General features: G+C 43.7%; 1 protein-coding gene across 1 annotated transcript in view; it reads left to right on the top strand.

Annotated features, from left to right (window-relative positions):
• Nucleotides 1–25,807, top strand: part of SNRNP40 (small nuclear ribonucleoprotein U5 subunit 40) — an 83,659-nt gene that overhangs the window by 36,933 nt on the left and 20,919 nt on the right. The window contains exons 2-6 of the mRNA XM_073666503.1: nucleotides 2,023–2,152; nucleotides 4,737–4,830; nucleotides 20,596–20,761; nucleotides 21,521–21,643; nucleotides 21,849–21,969. Coding sequence (XP_073522604.1) covers nucleotides 2,023–2,152; nucleotides 4,737–4,830; nucleotides 20,596–20,761; nucleotides 21,521–21,643; nucleotides 21,849–21,969 — 634 coding nt within the window. The remainder of the gene's footprint in view (nucleotides 1–2,022; nucleotides 2,153–4,736; nucleotides 4,831–20,595; nucleotides 20,762–21,520; nucleotides 21,644–21,848; nucleotides 21,970–25,807) is intronic.

Raw genomic sequence — 25,807 nt, 5'->3', positions numbered from 1 at the left:
GAGCAGGGTGTGTGTGTGTGAGCAGGGTGTGTGTGTGTGAGCAGGGTGTGTGTGTGTGTGAGCAGGGTGTGTGTGTGTGTGAGCAGGGTGTGTGTGTGTGTGAGCAGGGTGTGTGTGTGTGTGAGCAGGGTGTGTGTGTGTGTGAGCAGGGTGTGTGTGTGTGTGAGCAGGGTGTGTGTGTGTGAGCAGGGTGTGTGTGTGTGAGCAGGGTGTGTGTGTGTGAGCAGGGTGTGTGTGTGTGAGCAGGGTGTGTGTGTGTGAGCAGGGTGTGTGTGTGTGAGCAGGGTGTGTGTGTGTGAGCAGGGTGTGTGTGTGTGAGCAGGGTGTGTGTGTGTGAGCAGGGTGTGTGTGTGTGAGCAGGGTGTGTGTGTGTGAGCAGGGTGTGTGTGTGTGAGCAGGGTGTGTGTGTGTGAGCAGGGTGTGTGTGTGTGAGCAGGGTGTGTGTGTGTGAGCAGGGTGTGTGTGTGAGCAGGGTGTGTGTGTGAGCAGGGTGTGTGTGTGAGCAGGGTGTGTGTGTGAGCAGGGTGTGTGTGCGTGCGCGAGCAGGGTGTGTGTGCGTGCGCGAGCAGAGTGTGTGTGCGTGCGCGAGCAGAGTGTGTGTGCGTGCGCGCGAGCAGGGTGCGCGCGAGCAGGGTGCGCGCGAGCAGGGTGCGCGCGAGCAGGGTGCGCGCGAGCAGGGTGCGCGCGAGCAGGGTGCGCGCGAGCAGGGTGCGCGCGAGCAGGGTGCGCGCGAGCAGGGTGCGCGCGTGCGAGCAGGGTGCGCGCGTGCGAGCAGGGTGCGCGCGTGCGAGCAGGGTGCGCGCGTGCGAGCAGGGTGCGCGCGTGCGAGCAGGGTGCGCGCGTGCGAGCAGGGTGCGCGCGTGCGAGCAGGGTGCGCGTGTGCGCAGGGTGTGTGTGCGTGCGCGAGCAGAGTGTGTGTGCGTGCGCGTGAGCAGGGTGTGTGTGCGTGCGCGTGAGCAGGGTGTGTGTGCGTGCGCGTGAGCAGGGTGCGCGTGAGCAGGGTGCGCGTGCGCAGGGTGCGCGTGCGCAGGGTGCGCGTGCGCAGGGTGCGCGTGCGCAGTGTGCGTGTGAGCAGGGTGCGTGTGCGCGCGAGCAGGGTGTGTGTGTGTGCGCGCGAGCAGGGTGTGCGTGAGCAGGGTGTGCGTGTGCAGGGTGTGTGTGCGCGAGCAGGGTGTGTGTGTGTGTGTGTGTGCGCGAGCAGGGTGTGTGTGTGTGTGTGTGTGTGTGCGCGAGCAGGGTGTGTGTGTGTGTGTGTGTGTGTGCGCGAGCAGGGTGTGTGTGTGTGTGTGTGTGTGTGCGCGTGAGCAGTGTGTGTGTGCGTGCGCGTGAGCAGTGTGTGTGTGTGCGTGAGCAGTGTGTGTGTGCGTGTGAGCAGTGGGTTTCCTGTTGCCTGGAAGGGTGTTGTATTCCCCTTGTGATATTATAACCCGTATATGTGGTGGTGTAATACACGGCTGTTAAGGGGTTGTTCTCTGCTTTGGTTCATGGCAGGGGTCCATGGAGGGAACAAACAGCCCCCTTCTGACTCAGTGGACCTATCACAAGGTTAAAAAGTTACTGGTCGTCTTCCTGCTGCTCTCCTGAGTTTTCAGTCAGCAGAACGTTGGTTCGGGAAATGGCTAGATCTTATTTATGGGCAGCTATAGAGCGCTTAGGTTCGTTCAGTCTTTCAGCCGTTTATATAAAGAATGTTTGCAGACACAGCCGGAAATCGGAAATATTGAGGAATTGAAACAGTTCGTGACTTTGGAACAACAGAATTTTTTTTTCTCATGCTATAAATAAACTTTATATCACTATTAAATACATGAATTCCATGATAGCCTATGATAAGGTTATCAATTACAGTCTTATCAAGTAACACAAGGTAAAAATAGCATTACCGTAGATGACAGCTGTTACTGTAGAACTTAACCTGCCGAGGAGACGTGTATTTATTGCTGCGCATTGTTTTTTGGTCGTTTGAAATTTTGATACAAGGACTGCTGAGCCACATATTTCACTACTTTTGCTATGTTGTAGGGTCCACCGAGATCATCCAGTCTCCAGGCTCCTATTATGCTGCTATCTGGACATGAAGGAGAAGTTTACTGCTGCAAATTTCACCCCAATGGACTGACTTTGGCATCTGCAGGATTTGACAGACTAATTCGTAAGTATTTTTTAGCTGGTGTTATATGGGAAAATGAACCTCAACTTAATATATTTTCTAGATTAGATTTTATAAAATGCATGTAAAAATATATACCTGACGCTGTAAATATCAGAGCTTCTTAATGTTTCTAAGACACTTCACTGGGAGATAAAATGTCAATGTACGGACTCCAACAGCTAAAATCTATTGCAATGTGCAGGGCAGATATCTCTACTATGGAGATATTTGCCTGTAGGTGCATTTCTTCTACTGAAAAAAAAAAAGTTTTCATGCATATGTTGTTTGTTATGTGATAGAAGTTGGCAGGGTTGTACGGTCAAAACCGATAAGTCTGCAGTCACTCTGGAGAAGCTGCTGGGCCCCGCTTGCATGACTAGTCAGTAGCACAACTTTGTCCCCAACGGCTATTAAAAGTGTCCCCAGGATTTCAGAGACCAATACATATGGCTGGGATACTACAGTGAGTGTCTATGTGAGACATGTAACTAACACAGCACAGTAGGACTAAACTTTGTCTTCTTACCAACACACTTGTAGCAGCTCTTAAGCCCCCGTCTCACATAGCGAGATCACTGCTGTGTCATGGTTTTGGTGACTCACCAGCGACCTCACCAGCGATGTCGCTGTGTGTGACACTTTGCAACGATCAGGCCCCTGCTGTGAGGTCGCTGATCGTTGCAAAGTGTCCTGGACCATTTTTTGGTCGTTGGCCACCCGCTGGTCAGCACACATCGCTGTGTGTGACCAGCGGGACCAGCGATCAGGCTGGTATCCATGGTAAACATCGGGTTACTAGGGGCACGCGCGCACTTAGTAACCCGCTGTTTACCATGGATACCAGCCTGCTACGGTGCGCGGAGGCTCCCGCGCACCGTAGCAGAGTGGTATCCATGGTAAACAGCGGGTTACTAGGGGCACACGCGCACTTAGTAACCCGATGTTTACCATAGTTACCAGCCTGCTCCTGCTTGCAGCAGGCTGGTAACGGGAGCAGGACATCGTGGAAAGATTCTTTCCACGATGTCGCTGCTCCCCTGATCGCTGGTGAGCCTGCCTGTTTGACAGCTCACCAGCGATGTATTAGCGATGCAGCAACGATCCCTGACAGGTGGGATCGTTGTCGGGATTGCTGCTGCATCGCTTAGTGTGACGGGGCCCTTACAGTTCTGCTGTATTGCAACACTGGCTGACTCTGGTTTGGAAGATGAAGCACTATGAGAGGACAACTGCAGATGTGTTTAATGCTGTAAAACTTTGAAAGGGAAAAAGAAGGATCTCACTGTACTAAATCATTACATGCCTGTTTCCATCTTGATAAGTCATAGGCATATCCTAAATTGCTGACCCACAAAGAAATACGCCAAAAAATGTAAAGTAGGAAGGGTACGTCCAAATAAAATCTTCCAGCATTATTTCATATCAAAAAGTTGAAATTTCCACATTAGCAATTAAAACACTCTCATGTGTTTCTGGTGCCCAATGCTGCCTTAGTCATAGAGTATAGTGAGTTTTGATATGAAAGCTTGAAGATTTTATTTGGAGGTGCCTTTCTTACTTTACATTTTTTGGTGTTTTAATGCTGGACTGACAGTCGTAATCATGCACAGCTCTGCAGTGAGATCAGGAGAACAGACTCGGTTATTACATGGGAAAAGGAGGAGAAAAATCCAACAACCGCAGAAAAAAAAATCTTAACACATCACATTTATTGTAGACATTAAAAATTGAAGAATTAAAAGTTCAAATTGGCGCGAAACGTCAAAGCGTTTTTGAGCTGTACAAGATTAAGATTTTTTTTTCTGCGATTGCTGGATTTTCCTCCTTTTTCCTATAGCTCCTTTGCTTAGGAAACCAGCCTGAAGACTCAGTGCACCGCACCCTCATTCCAGGCATTTCGTCCTTCTCTGTTATTACATGTCTCACACTGGTAACTTCCCCATTCATTTAAAATAAGCTCTGGAAGCAAATTCTCATGCAGATCAGTGTCCGGCGTATAGTCCGGAACAGCTCATGATTTTTTTTTATTTTTTTTTTAAAGGCTTTATTGCACATAATAAACAATAGCAACCATTGGAATCCTGTCAATAACACTTCTGACTCTAGATCAATACTGTGGATAGAATAGAAAAGATTTGATGACAAATAAGCAAGAATCATATTTCCATACACTCAATGCATACAACTTCATACACAGCACCCAATCATACTGGTCCCCATGGCCATCCATACCCCTCCCCTCAATGAGTCAGCACCTAATGTAGGCATATGATAACACTAAACATACAAAGACCTCTACTGGTAATCCTACTGGGCAGTGGCCTGAACTGCTCATTTACATATAAGAAATGTGGATTTCTCTTTGATCGCACATAGAAAGCTGAATAAAATGATACATTGATATCACCTGCATCCCCTTATAGGGTTGATCCTACTGACAGATTCCCCAAAAAACTATAAAGGGAGGTTGAGGAATTCCCTAATAAAAGCTTCTAGATAGTTTTTGTAAGTTGTTAGAATTCAGTATCTGTTATCTGCAGTAATCATACATTGTATCTGAATATTCCATTTCCATATTTTTCAGTTCTATGGAATGTTTATGGAGATTGTGATAACTATGCAACTTTAAAGGGTCACAGTGGGGCCGTGATGGAACTTCATTATAACACAGATGGCAGGTAGGGTTACAAGTCATTCTCTAAGCATTAAAGATTTAAATAATTAATTTCATGTTACTTGTTTCAGTTGTGTAAGATAAGCAGTATTAACCATTTTCTTATATTGGTTGCTTTTTTTGGTGTGCTACATTACAAAAAAAAAAGTCCTCCCCTTTGGCTGCATCTCCACCATCCTCTCTTTCATATTGTATGCCAGCTTGTCCATTTCATGAGGTGTGACCTGACATGCAGTGAAATCTTTTTTTCTTCGGCTGGTTTCACATATGAGTTTCATCCAGTTATTTAATACCTAAGCGAGGCACACCTCATGAGAAAGTTACATTTTGTGCATCAGTCTGTCACCCTAAGGCTGCGTGCCCACTATGCGTTTTTCAAATGTTTTTGCCGTGGAATTTCCGCAGCGAAAACGCTTAAAAGACGCTTGGTAATACGTGCCCCATGATCCCCAATGATAACCCACATGTGCTGTGCACATGCTGCGGAAATTTCCACTGCTGATTATCATTGCGGAAAAACCCGCAGCATGTCCATTAATTTTGCGGACACGCAGCGTAATTTCCGCCATTAACTTGCATTGAACTGCATAATATCCGCATGACTACATGTGTACATGCGGATATTAAGCTGACGTCGGCGATCACGTGACCTGTCACATGACTAAATGATGTCATGGAAGGTCCTTTTACACCATCACGAGCCGCCGGGGGGAGCCAGGACGCACCGGAGAGAAGACCGCGAGACAACAGTGGATGTGTATATGGACTTTTCAAAAGCTTTTGATACGGTTCCACACAAAAGGTTGATACATAAAATGAGAGCAATGGAGATAGGGGAAAATATATGTATGTGGGTTAAGAATTGGCTCAGTGATAGGAAACAAAGGGTGATTATTAATGGGAAAACACTCAGACTGGGTCTCAGTTAACAGTGTGGTACCACAGGGGTCAGTATTGGGACCCCTTCTTTTTAACATATTTATTAATGACCTTGTAGGGGGCATACAGAGTAGTATTTCAACATTTGCAGATGACACTAAACTCTGCAGGGTAATCAATACAGAGGAGGACAATTTTATATTACAGGAGGATCTATGTAAACTAGAAGCTAATTGGCAAATGAGCTTTAATGGGGATAAATGTAAGGTAATGCACTTGGGCAGAGGAAATAAAATGTACAATTATATGCTTAATTAGGTGTATTGGTGGACGACAAGCTCACGTTTGGTGGCCAGTGTCAGGCAGCTGCTGCAAAGGCAAATAAAATAATGGGATGCATTAAAAGAGGCATAGATGCTCATGAGGAGAACATAATTTTACCTCTATACAAGTCATCAGTGCGACCACACTTAGAATACTGTGTACAGTTCTGGTCTCCGGTGTATAAGAAAGACATAGCTGAACTAGAGCGGGTGCAGAGAAGAGCGCCCAAGGTTATTAGAGGACTGGGGGGTCTGCAATACCAAGACAGGTTATTACACTTGGGGTTATTTACTTTGGAAAAACGAAGGCTTAAGGGTGATCTTATTACTATGTACAAGTATATGAGGGGACAGTACAAAGACCTTTCTACTGATCTTTTTACTCTGAGGTCTGAGACGGGGACAAGGGGGCATCTTCTACGTCTGGAGGAAAGAAGGTTTAATCATAATCACAGACGGGGATTCTTTACTGTAAGAGCAGTGAGACTATGGAACTCTTTGCCGCATGATGTTGTAATGAGTGATTCACTATTAAAATTTAAGAAGGGCATGGATGCATTTCTTGAAAAGTATAACATTACAGGTTATATATACTAGATTCCTTGATAGGGCGTTGATCCAGGGAACTAGTCTGATTGTCGTATGGAGTCGGGAAGGAATTTTTTTCCCCAATGTGGAGCTTAGTGTTTGCCACATGGGTTTTTTGCCTTCCTCTGGATCAACATGTTAGGCTATGGGATGAACTAGATGGACTTAGTTTTTAAGGTTGAAGGAAGACTGTTACTATGTTACTGGCTTCACAGCCCTGGTTTTGCATATTTGTGTCATTTTATTTTTATCTTCATACATTTATTGTAAGCATTGTATATTTTTATATTAAAACTTAAAGACTTTAAGTTGATCCTTGTTCGCTCCAAAAGAACCTGTAGCCTTTAATAGTGTGTGACTGCTTTTGATTGTCTGACAGTAACATAGATTTTGGGGACTCATCACCCCATGTGTTTGAGTGGTGGTAGCGATAAGTAATCGGGGTGTGCTGAATATGTCAGTCTAATTTATGCTCACTTTATAGCCTAAAACAGAGGTTGAGTGCTGGATTAAGTGAGAGGAGATAACTTAACCCATGCAGGCACTCTCCAGTTCACATGCTGAGAAGTGTGTACATGACAATTACTATTGTGTATTTGTAAACGTACGCTATATTGATAAAACGCCACTGAATTTTGATTTGTTGCTGTTCTTGAAACAGAGCAACATAATACAATGAGTACAAGGCCATGTGCCCTCGTAGCGTTTTTACGGCTGCGAAAACGCTTGAAAAACAGTCTGCCTTGCAAAGCAATGTGAATTTGGATGTGCTGTGCACATGATGCGCTAATTTGCGCGCCGAATTCGCATTGCGTTGCAAAACGCAGCATGACCATTTCTACCGCGATTACGCTGCAAATTCGCGGCCATTGAGGAACATTGAAACGCAGCAAACCCGCAGGTATATGTGGATTTGCTGCGTTTCAATGAAATTAAATGGCTGCGAATTTGCAGCGTAATCGCGGTGCGTGTGGTACCCAGGATGAAGAGGAGTCTACAACTCCTCTTCATCCCGGATACCACGCGGTGAAAAAAAGAAATTAAAAAGTTAAAAATAAAAACTGTATATTCATCTCTCCGGCGGCCCCCAGTCTGCTCCCGGCGGCGTCCTCTCTCCTTGGCGTCCCGCTTTGTACTTGCAGGACCTGCGGTCACTTCAGTTAGTCAGCTGATTTTCACTTGACCGCTGATGTCAGCGGTCAGGTGATGGTTGCGTGACCATCAGCTGACTAAATGACTTCACCGCAGGTCTTGCCAGTACACCGTGCGACGCCGAAGAGAGAGGACGCCGCCGGGAGCAGACTGGGGGCCGCCGGAGAGGTGAATATACAGGGGTTTTTTATTTTTAACTTTATAATTTTTTTATTTATTTTTTTTTTTAGATGCTGCATTTAAAGCATCTAACTTGGTCACACAATATAAATCCATGCCGGCTGCATGGATTTATATTGTGTGACCAACTTGTCAAGCACTTTCCAAGTGATGCTAAAATCGCTTGGAAAGTGCTTGATAACCCGCATGCGAAAACGCTGAAAAAATGCTTCTCTCTGGCAGAAAAAAACGCATGCGAATCTGCTTGCGTTTTTTCTGCCAGAGAGAAGCAAAAACGCTCTGCATCAAATCTGCTACTGGGCACATAGCCTAATAGTTTATTTGAATTGAGTTCTACAATGCCTGTGTAAATATTGGCAGGGATGTGGTGCTCTGCTTCTGAAGTCTACAGAATTTGTCATCCTCGGCCTGGAGTTGAATTCTTAGAAAAAACTGCAGTTGCATATTTTGCATGTTTAGCTTTAAATCCTGTATTCTGAAGAATAACTGAGAAATATAACACTGATGGCCTTTCCTTATCCAAGATAGACCATCAATGTTAAATTCTCGGAAAATCCATACAACTCAGGGTGCGTTTACACTGGCTGATGGCGACTAACAATCAACAACACCGAAAAACAGAGGTCTTTCAGTAGCTTTTTTCCACAGGCTCACAAAACGATCGGTAATATTTTGTTCTGTCATAGACTGAGGTTGTTCTTGGCAGCACATGTCCTATTTGCACAGTATGATGTTGATGCACAGTCATGAAAGATGCTTTTCAACTTAAAATTTATTTCACCCAACAAGCGAACGTTTTTCTAGATTGTCAGATGTTTAGCAGTCCGTTGACACTAGCCGGTTATTGGGAAATGACAGTCCTATCAATGCTTGTTACTGATCGTCCAGTGTAAATGTAGCTCTAGTCTCTTTGTCACTAGTTTGTGACTGGCCATTTGTAATAACTCGGAATATATTTTTCCAGTCCGTCCCTCAGGACAGCACACATGGAGGTAGTCCTTCCTTGACCTATGGCAGGACAGGATCACAGAGAGGTTAAAAGGCCCCTCCCACCTCCACCGTCCAGATATTTTCCTTATCAGTTGAGTAGGAGCTCCTGATTACCAGACACGGGAGGATTGGGGAGATGGGGAGGTCCAACATCTTTCTTCTTCCTTCTGCAGCAGGGTCCAGAGGCCGACACCTCGCTGTACAAGAGATCCCTCAGCCTGCTAGTAGAGCTCCTGGTACTAGCTGCTTTCCCCTCAGAGGGGCTCTCAGCTCACTTTTGTCCATCCCCTTGCGCGGCAGGAGGTTCACCGTTGAGACGCCGGCATACAAAGACACATTTATTGTTTACAGGGAGCAACATGTATGTCTCAATCGCCCGGTCTGCATTCCTGCATGGACCACACTTCCGGAATTTGGGAAAAGAAGCGCCAAGAATCACCTACTTAAAGGGGGAGGCAGATGGAAGACAGGTGAGAGAGTTACCAGTGCAGCAAAGCAGCCATCATTGGAGAAACAAAATACTGGCTGTCCTGACATCCCTACTAAATCACTGGGACAAGTGAGTAGTGTCTCCCCCTATCAAGCGGTCTGGGGCCGACGCCTCTCTGGATAGAGGTCCCTCAGCCAACAACCAGCCAACAGTGTCACCACTTCCCTCAATGTGGGATTGTGGTATTACCAGGTTCCCTGGTTCTTCTATTATTTGTAGATGAGGGGGAGGCAGCACAAGTAAGGGCACAGTGTAAATATTGTCTCGAACGGCAAAGCCTCTGGGCGGATACTAGCCTCCTGCCTTGATGCCAAAGCTGGGCTAAGGGCCTCGTGCCAATGTTTTGGCTTCAAAGTTTAACTTATACCGAGCATGTTATCCTCATTTTGTGGTTGAATGACACTCGGTTGGTTTCACTGTTGTCCACCAGACCAGTACCAGTTTAACTACTCCAGGTCTGTGGGATGACAAATGGTGTTAATACAGCACATTATCTCTGTGAAGGTTGCTCTCCAGCTGCACCTCATTAATTGCCTTCTTCTTTGGGTGGGGCTAGTCTGACAATTGTGATTGGGAGGTTTATTCTGAATTCCGATGAATTACCCTTTTACATTCAAGAGGGTATGGGCACACGATCTGGAGCCGCTGCAGGTTTGATGCTCCGTGTCATGCAGCATCAAACCCGCAGCGGCTAGATATTACAGTATAGTGGATGGGATCTGTAGAAATCCCATGTCCACTATGCGTATCTGGGCACCTGCGGATTGCCTCGGAAACGGACATGCAGCGCGTCTTTCCAGACCGCAGCGCGTCTTTCCAGACCGCAGCATGTCAATTTCTCCTGTGGGTCCGCATGTGGACTTTCCCCATAGACCTAACCTCTATGAGAAAAGTCCGAAGGTGAGAAAAAAAATGACGCCGCTCATTTGCATAATGAGCGGAAGCCGCACGGCTAAATCGGTGGGTCGGGGCCGCAGGCTGGTACTCATCGTGGCCACATACCCTAAGTTTGAGTCTGGTCTCTTGGGTCGCACCTTCAAGTGCCTCATGGCACCTCAGTGTTTCCATAGTGCCTCATGGCGCTTCTGTGCCTTCATGGTGCATCATGACACCTTCACTGACTCATGGCGCCTCATGGCACTTTATAGCTCTTCTTCTGTGCTTTATAGGGCTTCATAGTGCCTCTAGTTTGTGTCTTGTGCCTCTGGCTTGGGGCCTCTGACTTCATGCCTCGTGCTTTTGATCAGTCTGGCACTTTGCACTTTGTCTCTAGCCTCAACTACGGTTAGAGAGTCGTTGTGTCTCTGGACCCAGACCTAGCTTCTTTTGCCTCATTTTCTGGAACTTGGCTTAACCAAAGGAGCAACTATGCTTGGATTGGCCTAGTATTTCTTCTGTATCAGAACAGGAGTCTTAATTCAGTATACTGTCTAGTCAGGAGTTTAAGTCTTGGCCCTTAATGGCTAAAGTCGGGACGTTCTTTCATAGTTATGGTGGAAGGGAGACATGGGTCTATCGAGTTCATCCTATAACACGACATACTACTGTTCCGGAAAAGTTCCCGTGAGGTAGAGGATAATTTTCTCATGTTTGTGGGAAAGATCCTTCCCGACTCCACATACGGCAATCGGATTAGTTTCCTCGATCAACAACAGATTTTAGTCCTAAAACACTGGTCAACAAATTTTTAACTTTTTTTTTCTGTTTCCTGTTTTAAAATGTTATCTTTATGTATTTTGAGGCTCTGATTTCAGAAATGTAATCAGAATTTCTGTAGCATGTACCATTTCTGAGATATTTTCATTTTACAGTTATAAGGACTGTACATAGTACCGTATATTCCGGCGTATAAGACGACCTGGTGTATAAGACGACCCCCCTACTTTCCTGTTAAAATATCGAGTTTAGGATATATTCACCGTATAAGACTACCCCTTTTCCAACGCATACCAAACACTGGTAAAAATTAAAAAAAAAAACAGATTTGAATTTAACATGGTCCTTTTTTAATTTAAATTCTTATGACATGCAGGTATATAGCAGGAAAACTGTCACTCATAAACATATTAAAATAGGGGGGACCCCACGTCATTTTTTGGGGGGGTCCCCCATTCTAATAGCTAGTAAAGGCTAGGTATTCAGCTGGGGGCTGATATTAGTAGCCTGGGAAGCTCCGTGGGTATTACCCTCTTCCCAGACTTCAAACATCTGCCCCAGCCGTCTGCTTAACCTCCGCTAGAGACTATAATGATGGTGGATCCCACGCCAATTTTCTTTTTAAAAAATCCTTTATTTTAACACTAAATGACAATTGAGGGGTTAATAAAGATGCAGTCCCTAAATTATTAATTTTGTAATTAATTTTTCCCAAAAATGTTGACGTGGGGCTTCGCCATATTTTTGTGTCCAGCCAGGTACAGCAGGCAGGAACGGGCTGCCCCCAACCACCAGCTGCCTATTTGTACCTGGCCGGACACAACAATATAGGGAAGCCCTTTTTTTTTAAATTATTTCATGAAATAATTAAAAAAAAAAATACGTGGGGCTTCGCCCTATTTTTGTGTCCAGCCAGGTACAACTAGGCAGCTGGGGGCTGGAATCTGCAGCGCAGGGAGGCCCAAGCTTTCTGGGCCCCCCCCCCCGCTGCAAATTGCAGTCCGCAGCCACCCCGGAAAATGGCGCGTTCATAGAAGCGCCATCTTCTGGCGCTGTACCCAACTCATCCAGGGCCCTGGTGCGGTGGCTCACTGGGTAATAAAGGGGTTAGGGCCAGCTTGGTATTATCGCTGGCCCTAAGCCCGAAATTCATGGGGTCACGCCAATATTAGACATGACCACCATGAATTTCTAGTAAAGTAATTAAAAAAAACACAACACCCAGAATAAAGTCCTTTAATTGAAATAAAGACACAATTTTTTAATGTTCTAAATTAAACCATACTTACAGTCACGCCCATTCCAGCTGAAGCCAACGATCTCCTGCAATAAAAGTAAAATAATAAAGCAACCTCATCCTTACCTCTCCATGGTTCCCAGGACCGGTCCAGCTCTGCTACATTCACATGACAGGCTGCACCGCAGCAGAACGCTGCCGTTCAGCTTGCCATGCGGCAGACACTGAGAAGCGCAGGCATGCTTGTGCTCCTCAGTGTCTGACTGTGACGGCATCCAGATGAGCCGAGATCATGTCCAATGAACTCGGCTCACCTCATGCACGTCACTGACAGCGTGGGAAAATTCTCCTGCTCCCCGCATGCGCAGTAGAAGTTTCCCACGCTGTCAGTGACGGACGTCCAGGAGGTGAGCTGAGTTCATTGTCGGCTCATCTGGATGCCGTCACAGCCAGACACTGCAGAGCGCAAGCATGCCTGCGCTTCTCAGTGTCTGCGGGATGACAGGCTGGATGGCAGCGTTCTGCTGCGGTCCAGCCTGTCATCTCGATGTAGCAGAGCTGGACCCGTCCTGGGAACCATGGAAAGGTAAGGATGAGGTTGGTTTATTATTTTTCTTTTATTGCAGGAGATCGTTGGCTTCAGCTGGAATGGGCGTGACGGTAAGTATGGTTTAATTTAGAACAATAAAGAATTGTGTCTTTATTTCAATTAAAGGACTTTATTCTGGGTGTTTGTGTTTTTTTTAACTTTGACTATGGGGTTAGTAATGGAGGGGTTTCTTATAGACGCCTCTCCATTACTAACCTGGGCTTGATGTCAGCTGGCATTATAAGCTGACATCAACCCCAACCCTATTACCCCCTGCCACCGCTACAGGGCAGCGTGGAAGAGCGAGGCTAAGTGCCAGATTTGGCGCATCCTATGGATGCGCCATTTCTGGGGCGGCTGACGGCTGGTGTTTCTAGCCTGGGAGGGGGCCAATATTCATGGCACCCTTCCTGGGCTATTAATATCAGCCTCCAGCTGTCTGCCTAGCCTTTGCTAGCTATTAAAATAGGGGGGACCCCACGTCATTTTTTTGGGATCCCCCATTTTATTAGCTAGTAAAGGCTAGGTATTCAGCTGGGGGCTGATATTAGTAGCCTGGGAAGCTCCGTGGGTATTACCCCCTTCCCAGGCTTCAAACATCTGCCCCAGCCGTCTGCTTAACCTCCGCTAGAGACTAAAATTAAGGGGAACCCCACGCCAATTTTTTTTTTAATAAATCCGTTATTTTAACACTAGATGACAAGTACAGTAACCAGCACTGTCACTGTACTTCATATATATGTGACTGACATGTTTCTATCTATCTAATCTATGTGTGATGCTCTATTCTTTCTATTCTAAATTGTCGGGTGCCGGCTTATGCCGCTGCTGAATTGCCGGCTTTTCATATATTGTCACAGAAGCGATGCGAACTTCCCTGCTCCGGACACAGCGCAGCGCTTCTGTGACAAGTGAAAGCTGTCGGCACAGAAGCCCTGCGCTGTGTACGGAGCTGGGAATACGCAGCGATGTGTCAGTTTCAGCAAAGAAGCGCTGACTGTCTGGACCTACCGCCGCCGTATTTTAACTCCCTCCACCTTATATTAACTCCGACATGGCAGGGATACGGCCACGGCAGCTTATTAACACCCCCAGAGTATCCCCGCATGTCAATTTCTGAAAGTTCAAAAGCATTACCGGCGTATAAGACGACCCCAGACTAGACAGAAGATTTTTCAGTCTTCAAAAGTCGTCTTATACGCCGGAATGTACGGTACATAATAAACTGGCACTTAAATTAAACATTTTATTTCAGAAGAGTATTTTTGGTAGAAATATCCAATGAAATTCATAGTATGGACTCTCTTTATTATAATATACAGCACTTACTCCCTGTCCAATCATGCATTGCATTAATTATGCACTCTCAGGCATTCCCAGATACAACTGTTAGACTTTGGTCTATTTCCAAGTAGCATTATATAATAGCATCAGTAACAATGCTGTAGTCTTCATGTGTTTCTTCTGTTTTGCAGAAAATGTCATAAGGAGCAAAACTGTTTAATAAGTAACGAGTTGCAGAATGTCTCGTCAATGTCACAATAGCAGTGACCGCTTTTGTTATATATGTGGAGATTATACCCTTAAAGCCCAGAAAAGGAGTATAACTGCAGTTGTTAAGAAGGCGTATGAGTTATACTTTGGATGCAAAATTGGTGACTAAGACAGAGCATGGGCTTCTCATATATGCTGCTCATCTTGCGCTAAGAGTTTGAGGTCTTGGCAGAAGGGTGTGCGACCTTCAATGCTGTTTGCCATTCCAATAATGTGGAGGGAGCAGAAGGACCATATAAGCAATTGTTACTTCTGCATGACGATTGTATCCGTTTTTTCTTCTAAGAACAGGAGGTATATTGAATATCCCAACCTTGCTTCTGCAATTAGATCAGTGGTGCATGATGAAAGCCTGCCAGTTCCAAAACCACCGCCGGTGTGGAGAATAGAAGATGACGATGAAATGACGGTTGATTGATTAGAGATGGAAGCTGATGCTGATTCAGATTTCGAACCATCAATATCAACTGCTCCACGTTTAATATCTCGAGCAAGACTCAACGATCTGGTCAGAGATTTGGGTTTATCAAAGAGTCAGGCAGAACTTCTTGGATCAAGGTTGCAAGGGTGGAGTCTGTTTCAGCCAAGTACAAAAATTTCAGTATTTCGCAGTCGTCATGTTCAGTCAAGATGACAGTCTCACTTTTTGCAGTGATATTACTGTATTGTTTTCTCTCCTTGGAGTTGACCATGACCCAAGGGAATGGCGACTGTTCATTGATTCATCGGTCTTAAGATTAAAGGCTGTCTTGCTACTATGTCAATGTCTACCCTTTGATACTAATCAAAGAACAGGTTGAAAGCAGGGCTGTGGAGTCGGTAAGCCACAGTTGCGACTCCGACTCCTGGATTTTATCAGGTTCCGGCTCCGGCTCCGACTCCTTCATAAATGGCCAATTCGTAACAATAAATTTACTGTTGTAAAATATTAACATCGTGCTTATTCCGTTTCTCACCATCATATAAGTAATCAGACCACTTAGAGCAAAAACTATATTTATTAGAATACAATTAGAATATAGCAAATAACTTTTACAAGCTTTTCTAAACTCTTGTAAGTAAATATGCAATAAACGCTGTTATGCAGTTAATAAGAAGAAATCTATAAATTTGTCCTCAGAAAAAGTATTGCCTCTGTCAGATCCTCCTTCATGGATGCCCTCAAATCTGATCTAATTATTTTGAGAGCAGAGAACAACCTCTCTACACTAACTTGGGTTGGTGGCAAAGCAGTAACCACTCGGGCAACATCTCTGACAATGTCAGGATACAGAGGAATCGCTTGTTGCACTGTTATTTTTGATGAACTTTCAAATTTCTCAATTTCTTTTAGTGCACATGAAAAATTCTGCTGAAATGTACTGGCTGTGTTCTTTGATAGGGATGACTCTTCTTCTATGCGGGAACGCTTTGCACGGTCCTTGTGATCCAAATATTTTTCGAAATTTAAATTCATCAGTTGATGATGAGGGTGAAGATGTGGCAGGACGACCAAATTCTTCTTGTTCCTCCTGACTGTTCTGCAACCCTTTCATCCTTACTGCTATTTCAAACAGAGCTTCTTTTCCTTTAGTTAGTTGTTGATCATCTAGATCCGATGCATTGGGTCTACATAAACAGCTGCCAAAAGAATGTTATTTTGTAATAGTAGCTCCTCTCTCCATTTCATTGATGTAGCAATGCCACTTGCGATTAACTCTCCTCTTTGGGACAGGCGAAACATCCGGTTCTTCCACTCCTTTAAGAAAATACCTGGAGTTAAGTCCTCTGCTTGTAATTTTTTAGTCACTGTAAATGGGTGCTCTAGCAATTTTTCCAGCTCAGTCACCTGATTCCACTGACTTTCATTTAGCGTCAGTTGAGGGTTAGCCATGTCTACAAGAAAGGTTTTCAGTTCAACCAAGCGCTGAATCATTAAGTAAGTACTGCCCCATCGTCTGGCTTGATCAATAATTGCCCCTTTTCCAGCACGTCTCTTCAAAATTGAGTCAACTTTAGGGGTTCTGGCAACAGTAGCCAATTTTCTCACCTTGCCAATCAGTGCAGCAGCATGTCCTTCTTGCAGACTCTCTTATAGCCAGCTGTAGCGTATGCACAACACAGCGCATGTGATGAATGAAAGAACGTATTGACAGTTTCAACAAGATCATCTAAACTATCATGTTGCTGTTCATCTGAAGCAACTTCAGTTTGCTCCTCAGTTACAATACTGTGTTCCTCTATTTCAAACATTTCTGTGTCTGTGGACCCAGAATGTTCTTCTAGCTGCTGGTCACCATCATTACTCTCATTCATTAGCTTAATAGTACTTATCATATTTGAAGCATTGTCAGTTACGACAGAAAGAACTTGCTCTTTTTTAAGTTCATAGTCTTGCAGAACCTTTTCCATCAAGACCTGGAGAAACTCACTAGTGTGATGAGCTTTGGTGTCTTTTACTGCCAATGTCTTGGTAACTATTTCCTTTTTGTCACAAACAAATCGGACATTGATGGCAAAATAGTTCACTCTGTGACGTGTGCAGGCATCCATTTTAAGAAACGGAAAGCGTCCCTTGAGCGTTTCTTTAAGTTCTTCCTTTTGTTTAAAAGCTTCTTCGATTACTAATTTTCTAATACTCTGGAGAGAGAGAGAAACACCAAGCTTGCGGGCCATTTCCCCATTCAGACACATAAAAGCTGGTCGTGAAAATAATGAAATAGGCACACTATCCTTTACAACAAGCTCTATGATCTGTTTTTTAAATGTATCTACTGTCATTGTCACAGTAACTTTGTCACTGACAAAATATCTTGCAACTGATGGCTGCAAAGTTCTCTGCTCCTTTGTTTGGCTGGAAGAGCTGGGCACTGGTTCATTGGTTTGGATGCAGTCTTTCTCATCCACTGCTTTCAGTACTTCTGGATGAAAGCGCTGTAAATGTCTCTTTAGATTAGAAGCTCTGGTAGGAACATTTTTATCTTTGCCTGAATTTGCACTGATCTTGGCTTCACAGCATTTGTTTTCGTCTGGATCATTTGTCATACACTGACAGACATGTTTTCTATCTTGAGTGATGGTAAAATGTTCAAATACAGCTGATTTAATGTGACGCTTCTTTGACATTCTCAGGTTTTTAATTCTGCATTCACAATCCAAATGACAATTGTTTTTCCTAAAAACAATTGTACAAAATTATTGCCAGGTCGTACAACTGATATAGTGGTCAGTAATACTGTTATTCCTCATGTACTCACAGTTAACTGATGCAAAGTTTGTTGAAGGATAATACTTCTTACAGTCTTCCTCTTCTGAGTAGCAGCTGTGAGATGCTTGGAAGACGCACACCTAGTAAACATCTAGTCTAGAGGAGGAGCTTTACTACTAAGAATTTGCAACACATTTTCACTTTCAGTTGCATACATTGTAAGTAGGGGGGTTGGGGCAGCATGAGGTTAACCAAGTATAAGATTAGATAAGGGCAGTGGAGAACAGTGACACACAAGAAGTAAAAAATGTCTCTATCTCCAGCAGAACTGCTTATCACTGTTGTTCATAGTTTGATAGAACATATATATTTGAGTAACATTTATAAAATTCATATGAAAGTTCAATTATTAAATATTAATACATTTTTTTTTAAAGCTGGAGTCTGTACATTTCTACCGACTCCGACTCCAACCAAAACTAACTCCGACTCCACGACTCCGACTCCCCAGCCCTGGTTGAAAGTCTTCTTCAGGCTTACAAGTCAATGAAGTTCAACGTGTCACTTAAAATATATTTCCTTCATTCACACATTGACTCTTTCCCACCAAACCTCGGCACTGTAAGTGATGAACACGATGAAAGGTTTTATCAAGACATTTCCCAGATGGAGAAACGGTACCAAGGGAGATGGAGTCCCTCGATGCTGGGTGACTATTGTTGGAATCTTGTCCATGAATCATCGGACTGTGATTTATAAATGAAAATCAATGGCGAAACATTTTTAAACTTGATCGCTGTTGCTGACTTTTGCATTCGGAATATCACATGCCACTACCAATTTGACAGTATTCAGTGCATACATATAATTGCATTTTTCTCAAAAATCTTACGTGAAGTTATTTCTGATCTCGGCATGACAATTCTGATGGGATTCACCCAATTTCATGCAGGAAACAAAAACCTTGTTGAACAGTGTAACCTGTAGTCGTATTCATCAAAGAAGGCATCTAGGCCCTCTTTCTACTTTTGTCGTGAATAAGCAGTACAGCTTCATATGGTAAAAGTCCCATACTCTCACTACTTTTAGTAAAGAACCCATGGTTCCACTGCACTCACAGTAGAGGATCTCCCTCTGTTTGGAAGAAAACTTTCTTTTCTCTGGCTATAGAGAATGGTCCTATCTCCATTGCAGTCCAGATGTATAGATTAAATGATCTAGTGCTTTGCCCTCATTTATTTGCACATGGTAGTGGGATCGCCTTTTAGGCCTTTAACAAGTTGATAGCTTGTTTTTGTTACCAAAAACAAAATAATTTGGAGATGGTATGTCTGCACTAAGCACTTATTTAGAGGCAGTTTCGAAAGGAGTACATATGTTGTGGGAAAGGGTTTTTTCCTACCTGAGTTTTGCCAAGTTCCTCTGTTAGAAGCCAGACGTGGATATAACAAATCAGTTAATGATTTTCTTCCTGTATATCTGTATATGACATGAATGATGGTAATGGCATTTATTTAGGCCACTTTAATCAATTCCAGGGTCCAGACTCCGTGTCGTTAATATTGTCACCACAGGGGTGATGATCCACACTTCTCTATCAGGTGGTCTGATGATGACCCAACGTTGGTAATGGCAGGGTATGTTACCGGCCAAACTATATTTCCATAGTGTCCAGGCCCTTGCTTGAGGCTTTGAGATTTAAAGGGGTTTTCCCACGAACAAAAGTTAATTTTAATCAATAGCTCTTGTAATAATAATTTCCACAATTGGAAGTACACAGCAGGGGCACATTTATCTCAGCACAGGAACATTTTATTTAAACACATCCAATTGTGGAAGTTATTATTCCATGATCTATTGATTAAAATTAACTTTTATTCGTGGGGAAACCCCTTTAAGGATTTAGAATAGACATGAGCTCCTGGGTGGGTAAGGTATAAGCATCCCAATGCTCTGCCCATTTATCCACATACTAATGGATTGGTTTGATCTTCCGGCAATCCAGGGCCTCTGTCCTACAGGACTCCTTGTGGTATGGTAAGCTGGTCTGTAACCAAGGTGTAGTCTGAGCCCAGGAGGACCAGTAAAAGAACAGCCTGTGTTTTTAAGCACATGCAAGGTTATTGGTCTGCAACAATCCTCATGGTGGTTATGGCAGAGGCTATCACCATACTTTTGGCAGTGAAAGAAGAGGTGTTTTTAGGTCTTTTCCGTTGCAGTGGTGTTATAAATATAATCTAGCTAACAGTCACTGCGGTTCATTATTAGTGTTGGGGTAAAACACGGGTGTGTCCTACTCTTTCTGCTGTATAATTTATTTACCACATTTTTACTGAATATTTGACAATATAGACATATATCTGACACTTGCTACAGTGAAATATCTTCGCGTATTTCTATAATTGTCTATATTTTCTTTTGATTTTTACAGATCACTTACTATATCTAGTCTAATTCTTGCCCAGGACTTCGGACCTTTACGGCTTCTGTACCTACCCTGGTGCAATTACTTTGGTACTACTCTTCTGGTGCTGTCCGGAGGGACGGACTGTAAAAAAGAAAATTATACCTACCGGTAATTCGGTTTCCAGAAGTCCCTCAGGACAGCACTCTTATTTTCCCTCCCTTATGTTTAGGCTTGCACAAGATCGATCTTCCTGCAGATCGTTCATTCATCAAGTCGCCATGGCTCGAGCTGGGGCCATTAAGGGTTTATCTTACATGAGTTTCTAGTGGCTCATATAGACTATTTGCATCCATCCTTCAGTGGTACTTTGGAAAACACTGGAAGGTGGAGGTGGGAGGGGCATTTTAACCTCTCTGTGATCCTGTCCTGTCATAGGTCAAGGAAGGACTAACCTCCTGTAGTGCTGTCCGGAGGGACTTCTGGAAACCGTATTACCAATAGGTCTAATTCCCCCTTTTTTTTTTTTATATCTTGCAGCTTACTATTTTCTGCTTCAACTGATAAAACTGTTGCTATTTGGGACTGTGAAACAGGAGAGAGAGTGAAGCGACTCAAGGGACACACTTCATTTGTAAATTCCTGTTACCCTGCCAGACGGGGTCCTCAACTTATCTGTACTGGTAGTGATGATGGTACTGTGAAGGTGGGTAAACTGATCTTTTATTGTTTCTGGAGAGGATCACCCAAGGACAGACTGTGGTGTCACGAGGCGGGTAGGGACTCAATATTTACTGTCCTGCTCTGTTGGACCTGGTCTGTCCACCTTTTATATGAACGATCATATATTAATACATCGCAGAGGTCCCAGAGTTCAGAAACCTAGCTCCCAATCTTTGCCCGATCACTGGGCTTACTTTTTTTAAATTGAAAAATTTGATTTTCTTTGAGTCAAACCTTGTTGATATGTATGAAGGATATCTTATTACTTATGTGATTGAGCTACTAAATTATAAATGGCTCTTCTACTAGTCTAACTGACCTGACTAACAGTTGAAATTCTTTCTTGCTTTTGTTAATTTTAGCATAGTTACTGTAAAGCATGGAGTACTAAAACCAAATGGTGCAAAGTTTTGAAATAGAATTGTCATTTCTGCCAGCCAATCTAAATGACTGTTAAACACTCACTATCTCCTATTTGTGTGTGGATGATGGCTGATGGCTATCACCTTTTTCCTCTGGTTTATTTTGTGGATCTAGACTATTTCCGTTTGATGAACTTATTTTCAATCATAGAGGCCAGCAAGTGCCTGATATGGCTGAAGTAGTAGTAAGGTTGTGGGGAATCAGAAGTATTGGTTATGTTTAATAGCACTAACCGCAAATTTTGATCTTTATTTTAAAATAAAGTGTTAAGAATAAGAGAGATTCAGTTTGCAAACATTTTTTTTCTTTTTTCCTTTAGCTTTGGGACTTCAGGAAAAAAGCTGCAGTGCAGACATTCCAAAATACATATCAGGTTTTGTCTGTCACATTCAATGACACCAGTGACCAGATCATCTCAGGAGGAATTGATAATGATATAAAGGTTGATTATTCTCCCCTCTTTCTAATTATTTGCATTTATGTTTTCCATGATTCTTCTATTTAACTAGTCAAACAGTATAATGCCTTATTAACCAAACATAACTTTTATAACAGTCTGAAGCCTGATTCTTAACCAAATAAAAAAAAATATATATATATATATATCTATCTCATGTGTATAAACCTATTTTCCCCCTTTCTGTCAGGTTTGGGACTTGAGGCAGAATAAGTTGATGTATACAATGCGAGGACATTTAGACTCTGTGACTGGCCTGAGTCTCAGTTCTGAAGGTTCTTACTTGCTATCGAATGCTATGGATAACACAGGTATTGCACATTAAAAGATTGTCTGGAAACATAGGGAAATTGTTTTTTGTCTTGAGGGTGGAAGAATACCAACACGTGTTATAGCCTCATAGTTTCCATTTATCTAGCAGCAGTAATATTTTATTTTTAAATCCCCATTAAATTATAATAAACAAAATATCAGCTACACTGGTACAAAGGTGGAGAGGGTACACTAACATGCTGGGCTTAGTCTATAGGGTGGTGGGGAAGGAGACTGTAGGTTGGTGGTGTGGGGGGGGGGTGCAGCAGCTCCGGTGATGCGGAGATGGCAGCTGGAATATTGTAGGCTTTCTGAAGAGCTGACTATTCAGGTTGTCAGAAGGTTCCAAATGAGAGAGATAAGTGGACATGCTGGGTTGACAAATTCCAGAGCATGGGGGATGATTGGGAAAAATCTTGGATGTGGTTTCGGTGAGTAACACATAAGAGTTGGGGAGAGAAGGAGGTCTTGTGAGGACAGGAGGTTACGTGTAGAGTGATGTCAGATTAGTAAGGAGCTAAATGGAGGAGACAGATTATGGAAAGACTTGTAAATAATTTTTAGAAGTTTAAACTGGAGTTGCTGGGGAATTGGAAACCAGTGAAGGCACTGGCAGAAGGAAAAGGTGAAGTAGCGAGGGGAGAGGTTTATTAATTTAAACAGAGTTAAGGATTGACTGGAGAGGTGCAAGAGTTAGTTGGGAGGCCGTATTGCAGAAGTCCATGCAGGAGATGAGGGCATGCACTTACATGTTGGGGGTTTAAAATGGTATGCGTTCTGGAAATATTTTTGAGTTAGAGATGGCAGGAGGTGGTAAGGGTCTAGATCTGTGGCTTCAAGGACAAGGCATAGTCAAGGTTTACTCCAAGGAAGCGGACTTGTGATACTGGAGGGAAGATTGAGTTTGATTTTGTCCACCTTGAGTTTTCAGAAGTGTGATTTAGGAGGAGGATATGGCTATTGGACACTCTGGGATTCTGGACAGCAGAGAGTTGACATCTGGGCCAAAGAAGTAGATTTCAAGTCGTCAGCATATAGATGGTACTGGTAGCCATGGGATTTTATGAGCTGTCTCAGGCCAAAGGTACAGGTGCTTCTGACAAAATTAGAATATCATCAAAAATTTAATTTATTTCAGTTCTTCAATACAAAAAGCGAAACTCGTATATTATCTAGTCATTACAAACAGAGTGATCTATTTCAAGTGTTTATTTCTGTTCATGTTGATGTTTATGGCCAATAAAAACACAAAGGTCATTATCTCAGTAAATTAGAATACTTTCTAACTCCAGCTTGAAAAATGTTTTTAAATCCGAAATGTATGTTCAGTAAATGCCCTCAATACTTGGTCGGGGCTCCTTTTGCATCAATTACTGCATCAATACGGCGTGGCATGGAGGCGATCAGCCTGTGGCTGCTGAGATGTTATGGAAGCCCAGGTTGCTTTAGCAGCCTTCAGCTCATCTGCATTGTTGGGTTTGGGGTTTCTCATCCTCTTGACAATACCCCATAGATTCTCTATGGGGGTTAAGGTTAGGCAAGTTTGCTGGCCAATCAAGCACAGTGATGCTGTTGTTTTTAAACCAGGTATTGGTACTTTTGGCAGTGTGGACAGGGGCCAAGTCCTGCTGGAGAATGACATTTCCTTCTCCAAAAAGCTTGTCGGCAGAGGGAAGCATGAAGTGCTCTAAAATTTCCTGGTAGACGGCTGCACTGACTTTGGTCTTGATAAAACACAGTGGACCTACACCAGCAGATGACATGGCTCCCCAAACCATCACAGATTGTGGAAACTTCACACTAGACCTCAAGCAGCTTGGATTGTGTGCCTCTCCACTCTTCCTCCAGACTCTGGGACCTTGATTTCCAAAAGAAATGCAAAATGTATTTTCATCTGAACAACACCTTGGACCACTGAGCAACAGTCCAGGTCTTTTTCTCCTTTTCCCTGGTAAGACGCTTCTGGCGTTGTCTATTGGTCATGAGTGGCTTGAAACAAGGAATGTGACACTTGTAGCTCATGTACTAGATACGTCTGTGTGTGGTGGCTCTTGAAGCAATGACTCCAGCAGCAGTCCCATCATTGTGAATTTCCCCCAAATTTTTGAATGGCCATTTTTTTAACAATCCATTCAAGGCTGCGGTTATCCTGGTTGTTTGTGCACCTTTTTCTACCACACTTTTTCCTTCCACTCAACTTTCCATTAATATGCTTGGATACAGCACTCTGAACATCCAGCTTCTTCAGCAATGACCTTTTGTGGCTTACCCTCCTTGTGGAGTGTGTCAATGACTGCCTTCTGGACATCTGTCAAGTCAGCAGTCTTCCCCCATGATTGTGAAGCCTACAGAAACAGACTAAGGCTGCGTTCACACATTGCGTATTTTCACACGCTTTTTTGCGCGCGCTTTTTGAAAATACGCAATGTGCTTTGTGTCTGCCAGCAAAGTGAATGGGAAATTCACTTTGCCGTTCAGACACTGTGTAATTTTACGCAGCGGGAAAGCCGCAGCTGCGTAAAGAATTGGCATGTAAATTCTTTACGCAGCTGCGTACTGCACTTTCTCTCTATTGTGCCCATTATAAGCGATGGAATTACGCAGCGGTGTTCAAACACTGCGTAATTCCATCTCTTTTTTACGGAGGCGCAGGATGGATACTCACCTACCCGATGTCAGGGGAGAGGCGTCCGGTCCGGTCCGCTCCAATCCCGCGCTTCCAGCATCTGCCGGTGAGCCGATCAGCTGTTAGCTAAACGGCTTGTAACCGGCCGGTCAGCTGATTACAAGCCGGCCAGCTGACAGTCTGCTGATCGCTTCACGGCAGATGCTGCAAGCGCGGGACGGAGCAGACGCGTCTCTCATCCATCGGGTAGGTGAGTATCCATAGTCTGTATATACACTGCTAGGGACACACGCACGACACATAGGACACATAGACACAGACAATAGACACACAGACAGACATTACACATGTCACCCTTCATTTTCATACTGCGTTTTTTGCTGCGCTTTTTTACGCAGTGTGTGAATGGAGGTGCTTTTTTTTTACCTGCTTAAAAAAACGCAGGAAAATACGCAACGTAAAAAAACGCAGGGAAATACGCAATGTGTGAACGCAGCCTTAAGGACCTTATTTAAATGCTTAGGAAGCCTTTGCAGGTGTTTTGTTGTTCTAATTTACTGAGATAATGACTTTTGTGTTCTCATTGGCTCTAAGCCATAATCATCAACATTAGCAGAAATAAACACTTGAAATAGATCCCTCTGTCTGTAATGACTCTATATAATATAGGAGTTTCACTATTTGTATTGAAGAACTGAAATAAATTACATTTTTGATATTCTAATTTTGTGAGAAGCACCTGTACATATCAAGAAGAGTAGGGGGTCCAAAGACAGAGCCTTGGAGGGACACCAAAAGAGAGAAGGCGGAATGAGGAGCCAGTATGGGAATGGAAGACGTTAAATGTGCGGTTAATGAGGTAGGAGATAAAGGTCTTTGATGCCAAGGGAAGAGCGGATCCGTAGTAGGAGGTGGTGATCAACTGTGTCGAAAGCGGAGGACAGGTTTAGAAGGAGAATAGAATATTGTCTTTTAGCTTTGGCTTTTAGTAAGTAGTTTGTAATTTTTTGTTTTGGCCTGGTTCAATGGAGTGGTGAAGTCGGATTGTAGGTTCTCGAATAGTGTGTGGGATGAAAGGTGGGAGGAGAATTCAATGTGGACGTGGTGTTCATGGCGTTTTGAAGCTAGAGGGAGAAGTTATATGTGGCGATATCTGGACGTGAAGTTTTTTTTATTTTTTTTAGAATGTCTCATGCAGTGTTGTGGCAGTT

Source organism: Phyllobates terribilis, unplaced genomic scaffold, assembly GCF_046119375.1.
Source record: "Phyllobates terribilis strain yellow unplaced genomic scaffold, ASM4611937v1 Scaffold_2__4_contigs__length_985480577, whole genome shotgun sequence".
Taxonomy (NCBI): domain Eukaryota; kingdom Metazoa; phylum Chordata; class Amphibia; order Anura; family Dendrobatidae; genus Phyllobates; species Phyllobates terribilis.
Note: the sequence above shows the minus strand (reverse complement) of the source record. Positions and strands in the feature narration are given on the sequence as shown.